The sequence below is a fragment of the Gadus macrocephalus genome, chromosome 4 (assembly GCF_031168955.1).
Source record: "Gadus macrocephalus chromosome 4, ASM3116895v1".
NCBI classification, from domain to species: Eukaryota; Metazoa; Chordata; class Actinopteri; order Gadiformes; family Gadidae; genus Gadus; species Gadus macrocephalus.
In genome coordinates this window covers 6,748,721-6,759,354 of record NC_082385.1, presented here as the reverse complement: position 1 = coordinate 6,759,354, position 10,634 = coordinate 6,748,721, and the positions used below count along the sequence as shown (strand labels likewise).

The following is a 10,634-nucleotide window of genomic DNA, read 5'->3' as shown; positions in this document are numbered from 1 at the left end:
TGCACGGCCTGGTGATGTTCGGCCGCGAGTTCTGCTACGCGGTGGAGGCGGCGTTCGTCACGCCGGTGCTGCTGAGCGTGGGGCTGCCGCGCAGCCTCTACAGCCTGGTGTGGCTCATCAGCCCCATCCTGGGCTTCCTGCTGCAGCCCGTCATCGGCTCGGCCAGCGACTACTGCCGCGCGTCCTGGGGCCGCCGGCGGCCCTACATCCTGGCACTGGGCCTGCTCATGCTGCTGGGCATCAGCCTCTTCCTCAACGGGGACGCCGTGGTCTCAGGTGAGTGGGGGGGGGGGGGGGGGGGGGGGCGAAGGGGAGGGCGGGGGGTTCGGTGTGTGTTAAAGGGGGGTGGGGGGGGGTTGATTGTTAGGGGTCTTTGGATGTATGTGAGGGTGGGGGGTGAGGGTGGATGAATGTTAAGGGGGGGTAGGGTGGATGTGAGGGCTCGGCTGGGTGGATGTGTGTGGGATTTGTATAATGTGCTAACGACGCAGATCCTATATTTTAATCAAAAGACATTACATTCCAGAAACCTGACGTTACGGGGATACATTTTAGAGTAGTCAAATCATGAAACAATAATGCGTAATACATGCCTCCGACGTGGTGTGTGTGTGTGTGTGTGTGTGAGGGGCCGGGTGGGAGGTATTTCAGGGAGGTTTGTTGGATGTGAGGGTTTGGATGGATGTGAGGGGATGGGGGGGGGTGGATGTGTGGGAGGGGGGGGTTGGGAGGGATGTGGAACCCGTTACCCGGTACAACCGCGAAGCAAGCGTTGTATAAACGGTTGTGAAAAGAAACAGACTTTTTAACTTCCCCGTTTGGAACAACTTTCCTACCTCATCAGGGACTTTAGTCTCCGGGGGGGGGGGGCGAAATACACACACGCCATCAACAGCAGCTCAGTGCGCTAAAGGGCTGAAGGCAGCGCTCACACTTTGTACCACGCACTGTCGCCAAATACTCGCTTCCATAATTATGCATGGGGGGTGGGGGTGGGGGGGGGGGGGGGGGGGGGGGGGGGGGGGGGGGGGGGAGGAGGTTTCCCTTGATCTTGTCACATTCCCGCTAGGTTTGCAGAATGGTATTAGTCCGATTAAAAACGGTGAGAACACAATTTTAACCCTGTGCTGGCATACTAATGCTTTAATAATGACCACTGACCTTGACGGAGACTTTACAAATTATCCTCTATATTATTATCCACTAATGTATGACAAATATGCATGGTGGAATAAATGGTGGGCATAAAGGCTTCACGTATAGCTTAATAAATAATCTGTATTCACGCGGCGTTACATGCGTGTACAGGGGTTGGATGATTTAGGGCTTGCTAATTGCTCTGGTTGGAGCTCACACGGTGGAGACGGATCATCTGAATGTTCCTGAGGTTGTGGTGACCTACCCCTGGGAAAGCATAATAGCTTGGTCCAGACACCGTGCTCTTAGCTGGGATTGCCTTCAGTTTGGTAATTGCAAAGAATGACCCTTAGCTTTTATTCTCCTCTTCTTGCACGGCGACTACTTCCACCTAAGTGTTGTTGTTTGAGTATTGTTATACTGCTAACCCTGTACTGCTAGCTTATTCAATCCGAGCTAAGTGTCAATGTACTTATTTGTCTTCCTTGGCCCGGGAGGAGCAGGGTGTTCTGTTATATTTGCCAGATAGTACATCATGGCACACATCATACAAGTTGATTCGTACGTATGATGACCTATTTTATGTTGTATGTGTGTGCGTATGTGTGTGTGCGCACGTGTGTGTGTGTGTGTGTGTGTGTGTGTGTGTGTGTGTGTGTGTGTGTGTGTGTGTGTGTGTGTGTGTGTGTGTGTGTGTGTGTGTGTGTGTGTGTGTGTGTGTGTGCGTGTGTGTCTTGTCTTGCAGCAATCGTCAGTGAGCCGGAACTCAAGAGGATATGGGCCATCGTGGTGGTGATGCTGGGGGTGGTGCTGTTTGACTTTGCGGCCGACTTCATTGACGGGCCGATCAAGGCCTACCTCTTTGACGTGTGCTCCTACCAAGACAAGGAGAGAGGCCTCCACTACCATGCCCTGCTCACAGGTTCGTGGAACTGGATGGGCGTTCGTTTGCACCACACACCGTATAGAACATTTAACAGAGTCTCCAATCCCGAAGCCACCCATGGCGATGCCTTCGAGGATCCGTAAATGGGTGCCAGGCGGGGTGAGCGGCGTCTTGCTTCAGGAGGCCTACAGGGAAGGTTGAGGCTCAAGCCCAGTCACTTCAGACTGGGGAGTCCGAAACCCTGACCACTACACCATCCTGAATAATCCCTCTTGTAAATCGTTGAGGATGCTGACAGCTGGACTGGGGGCTCATTGTGGTTCAAAACCCAGAACCTCCCTGTGACTTAACACTAGCTATTTAACACATTAGCTAACTACGCTATCCTGCGCCTTTGAACACACAGACCCTATTAGGTTTCAGCCCTTCACACACTGTGCATCAGAACAGTGGGTTCCTGATGGCCTACGCAACACAAGACTGAAAAACCACGCAACTGGAATGTGTTCCAGCGTTAATGATAACTGAAATGTCCTGATGACATGGGCAGACACACTCACACGTGCACAAAATCTCACACGCACACACGCACATGTGTATGTTGAAAAAAACACACACACACACACACACACACACACACACCCATGCACACTCTAACTCATATACAGTATATGCAAGTGCACGCGCACACATAGACATGGAAACCCACAAATACAACTGCGCACAAGGGCACACATACATTCACACACCTGTATGCACACACACACACACACACACACACACCGACACGCACACACATACACACAAACACACACACACATACACTTGTCATGCATGTAATGGACCCTGCTCTGCCTGCTGATTAATTTGGTGTGGAGTGGATTGGTGTGGGTGATTAGCTATAGAGGAAATGCTTATTTGATCTCGGGCTCTGGGTTTTATGAAAGGGTGAGGGATTGTATAAGGGTTATCTATTTAAAATGTGCTTTATGCTCTAGTTGCACGAGATGATGACGCCAGATGACCCAGTTGAAAACTGCGTCTTTCTTTTCAAATGTACCTTTTCCGAGCCCTCTCTGCATTGGTTCCAATTTACCAGACACAATGCTGGCCCACGCTTCAGCCCCCATGAGGCCCATGCCTCACCCCACTTGAGGCCCACGCTTCAGCCCCCATGAGGCCCATGCCTCACCCCACATGAGGCCCATGCTTCACCCCACTTGAGGCCCATGCTTCAGCCCCCATGAGGCCCATGCCTCACCCCACATGAGGCCCATGCTTCACCCCACTTGAGGCCCATGCTTCACCCCACTTGAGGCCCATGCTTCAGCCCACATGAGGCCCATGCTTCACCCCACTTGAGGCCCATGCTTAACCCCATGTGGCCCATGTTGTATCCCCCATGTGGCTCATGCTTTACCCCACAGAGTATGAGGGCCCAGGAGCCAGGGATCTGCTCGTGGAGGCCCAGGGTGCAGTGAGCCGGCGGTGCGGGGCCAGTATAATCCAGCCCAGCCGGGGGTCATGTGCTGCAGTCACATACACACAAACACACACACACATACACTTGTCATGCATGTAATGGACCCTGCTCTGCCTGCTGATTAATTTGGTGTGGAGTGGATTGGTGTGGGTGATTAGCTATAGAGGAAATGCTTATTTGATCTCGGGCTCTGGGTTTTATGAAAGGGTGAGGGATTGTATAAGGGTTATCTATTTAAAATGTGCTTTATGCTCTAGTTGCACGAGATGATGACGCCAGATGACCCAGTTGAAAACTGCGTCTTTCTTTTCAAATGTACCTTTTCCGAGCCCTCTCTGCATTGGTTCCAATTTACCAGACACAATGCTGGCCCACGCTTCAGCCCCCATGAGGCCCATGCCTCACCCCACTTGAGGCCCACGCTTCAGCCCCCATGAGGCCCATGCCTCACCCCACATGAGGCCCATGCTTCACCCCACTTGAGGCCCATGCTTCAGCCCCCATGAGGCCCATGCCTCACCCCACATGAGGCCCATGCTTCACCCCACTTGAGGCCCATGCTTCACCCCACTTGAGGCCCATGCTTCAGCCCACATGAGGCCCATGCTTCACCCCACTTGAGGCCCATGCTTAACCCCATGTGGCCCATGTTGTATCCCCCATGTGGCTCATGCTTTACCCCACAGAGTATGAGGGCCCAGGAGCCAGGGATCTGCTCGTGGAGGCCCAGGGTGCAGTGAGCCGGCGGTGCGGGGCCAGTATAATCCAGCCCAGCCGGGGGTCATGTGCTGCAGTCACGGGGCTGTGCTGAGAGAGAGGGAGCCCGGACACATGACCTGCGTCACGACTACCCTGACGCCACTGCGAGGCTGGCATCATGTGACGTTTCTTAAGGGGGTTGGAGGGAGATCGGGATCCAGTGTGTGTGTGTGTGTGTGTGTGGGGGGGGGGGGGAATGTCTGGGTGTTTAAGAGCGTGAGAGCAAGAAACAGAATGAATCAGAGAAGCGTTAGTATAATTAATGGGGGTGTAATTACATTTTTCTTTCACAAAACCAAGCATTTTTTCCGCCCATGATTTTAATCCTCATGAAACACTGCCAGTGTTAATTATACGATTACTGCTGGGGTCATTTCGATTAGTTTCATATTTCAACTGAGAATTCTGAGGTTGGGCGAGGATAATCCAGCTGGCCTCTGGAGAACGCAGCTCGACACACTTTAAATAGGTTATTTTGGTTTGGTGTTATTTTGATCCATTATCCATTTATAGACTACACTTGTTACACTTCAACAACAAATCACACCATAACCCAAACAAGTGAAAGGATTCAAGCATCCAAAGCAGGTGGATGAATCTGTTAAACCAGGACAGCTTTTGCCTGCTTTGTTTTTCTCGTGAAACCCAGAGTCTGTACGCCTTGAGTTGGCTTTATGTTAGCCTCTCTGTCCCCTAGACATGAGGAGAACAGAGACAAACAGACTCATGGATGCAGGGGGGAGCGAGTGAATTAATGCTTCACCCTGGGTATGGCCATTAGTCGTTCTGCACTGTCATCATTTGCATAATACTATCTGTGCATTGACATGATTGATCCAATAACTCTACAATCATGCAGATTTATGTTCGACCCTTTATTCATGAGCTCCTTCAGCTTCCCCCGGTTCCAAACAACCAATGCCATCCTGCTACATGGACTCTCATCACACTCACACTCTTATGTTTTGCTTTGTGTCCCATTATAATGCGTTGCTGCGTCGTTATGCTGTCCCATTATTATTTCACTGTCCCATTGATATGAATTGCTCTCTCCCACTATTACAATCTCTGTGTCACTTTCTACCATAATTGCGTCCTTGATTCATCACAAAACAAGTGCAGGGCAGACACCGTCTAATCGTAACCCGTCAACATACCAAAAGAAGCAATCCCCTGACCTCCAGGGGTAAGATTGTCTCCCAGACCTGTTGGTATGCGAGGGATCTGTTGTCGGACCGTAAAGTGAAAGAAGGATATTTAGGCCCAATCCCATTTCTACCCCTTACCCCTTCCCCTTACCCCTCCCCCTTGTTTTGAAGGGGTAAGGGGAAGGGGGAAGGGGAAGGGTTAAGGGGTAAGGGGAAGGGGTAAGGGGTAGAAATGGGATTGGGCCATAATGCTCAAGCCGACCCTCCGACATGCTTCCTGTTCTACTCCTCCGGTACAGTGAGAGACAGGTCTGGCAGGCAGGGGGATGGGAACAGGATCAAGGTGAATGCATATCAATTGTTTAGATCAACTCAAGAGTAGTGGGGGGTAGAAGCCGACGCTTGGCAGGGAGGCGGATGAAAACAGGATGAAGGCGAGACATATCGACTGTCTGATCCACTAGCAGTGGGGGTCAGAGATAGGGCTCTGGCCGGGAGGTCGATGAGAACAGAACGAGGCCAAGCCATACCTAACCGTGATTCATCCTTGGCTGCACATCGATGATGTGCAGCCACAAAATGAAAGGATCAACAGACCTTTTCAAACCTAGACTCGACCGGTGCGTATCCCAAACTTCTGCTCCTCAAAAAGAGTAGAAACTTGCCGGCGGTCGTGATGCATGACAGACGGATTTAACTTAAATCAATGAAGTGCCTCTTGCCTCTGCGCCTTCGGCGATTAAAAAAAATCCTGAAAGGTTTGACAGTTTTCCCAAATCACCTACATGGCAAAGCGGGGGGGCGGGGGGGGCTGACACCCCAACAGTTGATCATGCAAAAAGGCCAAATCAATCGGTCTGGTGCCCTCCTCCTTTGTGTCACGATCCACCGCTGCTAAATGAGTCTCTGACGAGGCGCTGCTGTTCAGTGGTCTCACCGTTCCGCTGCGGCGCTTGGTCTTCCAGGTCTGGGGGGCGCCTTCGGCTACCTGATAGGAGCCATGGACTGGGGCCACTCCTCGCTGGGCAAGCTGCTGGGCTCCGAGTACCAGGTCATCTACTTCTTCTCGGCGTTGACCTGGGTCCTCTTCCTCACCGTCCACCTGGTCAGCATCCCGGAGACGCCCCTGGACAAGGCGCCGCAGTCCCCCGTGATGCCCCCCAGCTCGACCTCCACCTCGGGGGGCATCCCTCTGATGCGGTACCAGAGCGGCGGCGGCGGCGGTGGCGGCGGCGGCGGTGGCGGCGGCGGCTACGGAGCGCTGCCCAAGGAGCCCACCTACCAGACGACTATGGAGATCCGGCCCCGGTCTTTCTCCGTTCTGTCCGAGGCCAACGCCGTCACCTCCAGCGCCAAGCAGCCCAACAAGGAGGTGGGTGTGTGGGTGTGTGTGGGGGGGGGACCTTTTGTTTTTAGGTCCTGAAGGCTTTATTGAAACGCATTCGTTTATGCAGGTCTCTCGCTGTGAAGAGAGGCCTGATTGGCCGCCGGTGGGAGTGGGTGCGGTGACGGCCGCATGAAGCTGTTGCGCATAGATTGCTCAATGCGCAACAGGTGGGCAGCCCCCCCCCCGGCCCCAGAGTCCAATCAGTCTGAGAGGGGCCAGCTGAGGCTGCTTACACCAGCCGTCATCCACAGCCACTCCCGCACAAAGGTGCACGTTAGAGAGCACAACGAAAAACCCTACTTGCAATACAGGCCAATATAACACTGACTAATTACACTGAACCCTCCTTCGTTCATATTTCTAGTTTCCATCTGGTTTCTAGTTGGACTGATGGACAGGGAGACCGACAGGCAGACTGAGTGATGGACGTACATACAGACAGATAAACAGACAGACAGGTAGACAGACAGACACACGGATACATAAACAGAGACAGAGGTTAACAACCCTGATGCCAGTAAAGTTTCCCAACTGAGGTCACACGGTTTAAAATATGTGCATCTCTTCATCATACTTGATTCGATTACTTTACATTACATACATGACATGGCCTTAAATGAAATTACATACGCTAAATTACATTCCATTACACTAAACAAAATGACACTACCCTTCATTTTTATATAAACCAATACTCCACATGCCTGGTGTTGTCTCCATTTTAATTATTTGTGTGTGTATCTTTCTCTCTGCTTGCGTGTGTGTGTGTGTGTGTGTGTGTGTGTGTGTGTGTGTGTGTGTGTGTGTGTGTGTGTGTGTGTGTGTGTGTGTGTGGGTGTGGGGGGGGGGGGGGGGTGTTCAGGCCCAGAAGAGAATGACATTCAGGTCGTTAATGAAGGTCATGTTCAACATGCCAAACGACTACCGATACCTGTGCATTAGTCACCTGTTGGGATGGACGGCCTTTCTCTGCAACATGCTCTTCTTCACTGACTTCATGGGACAGGTATGGTTCACCTCCTTTATAACCTGGTATTATGGTATTATAGTATTATAACCCTTCGCTTACCCCCCTAAATGCATGTTTGTGTTTGTGTGTATGTGTGTGTGTGTGTGTGTGTGTCTGTTTGTTCTTGTGTGTCTGTGCGTTTGTGTGTGTGCATGTGTGTCCGTGTATGTGTTTTTCTATGTGTTTGTGTGTGTATGTCTGTCGGTCTGTCTGTGTGTTTGTTTGTGTGTGTGTGCGAGTTCCGTGCACGTGTGTGTGTGTGTGTGTGGGTGTCTTTGAGGAGAGACAATGTATCATCACCCACAGTTTATTGTTGGAGAACACATGGGAGCGTGGCGGGGACGCTGAGATACCAGGGCATGACTGCTATGATAAATTTACTGCTAAGTAAATTGAAAGAAAAGTGAAACAAAGTGCTAATCTCGGAGATCTCCATTTCGTTCTCTTTGGCGGCACCTATGGCGGAAATAGAGCAGTTCACCGTCACACACTCATGTCATGCGTAGTGCGTTATGCGTTATTTTCCACGTATTCTTTGGGAGCTGGCATTAAGAATGACGACCCTAACCCTGTTGAAAAGGGTCTATTCAAGTAAAAGGCTTAATTATAAGATCCATGCGATCTCAATATAATACCCTAACCCTGTGAAAAAGGTAGGCCTATATTCAAGTAAAAGCTTAATTCTTACATCACTTCTTACATTAATATTACAATCCTTTTTCTTGGTTCATTCATCAAAAGCTTTTACAAACCCTGTGTCATTTAGAGCCTTCAATGGCTCAGGTTATGAAACCATTGGTGTGCGTCATAGTGACTTTGGCAAGTGTGTCTCTCTCAGATTGTATACAAAGGAAACCCGTACGCTGCCCATAGCTCAACAGCTTATAGCAGATATGAGAGAGGTGTTGAAATTGGCTGCTGGGGACTCTGCATCAACGCTGTATCTTCGGCACTCTACTCATGTAAGTCTGTTTGTGAGTGGGAGTGTGCGTGTGTGTGTGTGTGCGTGTGTGTGCGTGCGTGTGTGTGTGTGTGTGGGGGGGTGTGTGTGTGTGTGTGTGTCTGTGTGTGCGTGTGTGCATGTGTGTGTGTGTGTGTGTGTGTGTGTGTGTGTGTGTGTGTGTGTGTGTGTGTGTGTGTGTGTGTGTGTGTGTGTGTGTGTGCGTGTGTGTGTGTGTGTGTGTGTGCTCGTGCTCGTGCGTTTACACATAATATACTGGTATACGTGGGCATTTTATTATGCATTATTGTATTCAACTAAGGTGTCAGGTGTCAGGATGCACAGCTGTCCAGTCAGCAGTTGACCATTATTCAATATTAAAAGTATACTGCAATAAATAGAGTGAAACGCAGTGAAAAGCATTGTGAGGGCAGATAGACAGCTTCCTCAGCGTTCCTGAGCGGATCGTGTTTCTAAGGAGCCAGCTGCACCAAGAGGATTGCGATGGGCCAAACAAATCGATTTTCGGCTGCAGTGAGCTACCAGCTGGAGTGTGAGAAGTAGCAGGACAGCAATATAATGGCACAAGTACAAACAACACTTGGGATTGGAAAAATCGCTTGCAGCAGCGGGAAACATGTCGTGCCAACCTTGACGTTTAAATTGAAACTGTGAGCCAGTTACGAAACGACTGAAATCCTATCGGCGCGGTAGACAGTGTTGGTCCATTTTGTTTTTGCCGTTGTATGATTCATTCAACAGTCTGTTTACTTGTTTCTAAAAAACACAAAGGCCTATTAATGAGTAATAAGTGATTCCAAATTGTCAGTTTCTAACAGCCGCAGGGCCAGTCAACTCGAAATTAAAATTCGCTCCGAGCATTCCACTCATTAGCTCACGGTTCGCTCTGCCATTTGAGGCCAATTAAACTCAAGCGATAGCGCATAAATCTAACCTCCTGGGGCGGCTCTCACACATACAGTGCTAAGTTCCGGTTCAAGCGACTTTTATCTGTTTCCGTCCTCCCCCGTGTCCGCCTCCAGACGTGCAGCGACTGCTGCTGCCCCACGTCGGCCTGAAGGGGCTGTACTTCGTGGGCTACTTTGTGTTCGGCCTGGGCACCGGCCTCATCGGCCTCTTCCCCAACGTGGTGGCCACCCTGGTGCTCTGCAGCGTGTTCGGCGTGATGTCCAGCACGCTGTACACCATCCCCTTCAACCTCATCGCAGAGTACCAGCGCGAGGAGGAGGTAGCGGGACACATGTTTTGGAGTGGAGTGGTCTCCTTCGCCCGCACTCTCTCTCTCGTTTGCTCTCTCTCTCTCTCTGTCTCTCTCTCTCCCTCTCCCTCTCCCTCTCTCTCTCTCTCTCTCTCTCTCTCTCTCTCTCTCTCTCTCTCTCTCTCTCTCTCTCTCTCTCTCTCTCTCTCTCTCTCTCTCTCTCTCTCTCTCTCTCTCTCTCTCTCTCTCTCTCTCTCTCTCTCTCTCTATCTAATTTAGCTGAATGATTTGATATATGTCAATATCCATGTCAAATATACAATTTATTCAAATCAAATGTTCCACCCATCAGGAGCAGCTGAGGCTACTTGAGTCCAATGAGCCGCAGCGGGGCACGGGCGTGGACTGCGCGGCGCTGACGTGCATGGTGCAGCTGGCCCAGATCCTGGTGGGAGCGGGGCTGGGGGCCCTGGTCAACGTGGCCGGCAGCGTGGTGGTGGTCGTCGGGGCGTCCGCCGTGGCCTTCCTCGGCTGTGTCTTCATCGCCCTTTTCGTCAGAGACGTCAAGTGATTTTTTTTTGGACCCCCTTTGTTTTTTTGCGATTGTCAAAATGAGTGTTTTAATAAATAACGGAATCTTTATACGAGTGACCGGATTTTTTATTT

At 50.9% G+C, this 10,634-nt stretch overlaps 1 protein-coding gene across 1 annotated transcript in view; it reads left to right on the top strand.

Moving 5' to 3' along the window:
- slc45a2 (solute carrier family 45 member 2) overlaps positions 1 to 10,615 on the top strand; it is an 11,486-nt gene extending 871 nt beyond the window's left edge. Inside the window, exons 2-8 of the mRNA XM_060049764.1 lie at positions 1 to 276; positions 1,883 to 2,059; positions 6,379 to 6,785; positions 7,663 to 7,806; positions 8,648 to 8,771; positions 9,793 to 9,998; positions 10,321 to 10,615. The exon at positions 1 to 276 is cut by the window's left edge and continues 56 nt beyond it. Of these exons, the coding sequence (XP_059905747.1) occupies positions 1 to 276; positions 1,883 to 2,059; positions 6,379 to 6,785; positions 7,663 to 7,806; positions 8,648 to 8,771; positions 9,793 to 9,998; positions 10,321 to 10,539 (1,553 nt within the window). The 3' untranslated portion in view covers positions 10,540 to 10,615. The remainder of the gene's footprint in view (positions 277 to 1,882; positions 2,060 to 6,378; positions 6,786 to 7,662; positions 7,807 to 8,647; positions 8,772 to 9,792; positions 9,999 to 10,320) is intronic.
- Positions 10,616 to 10,634: the final 19 nt, after the last annotated feature.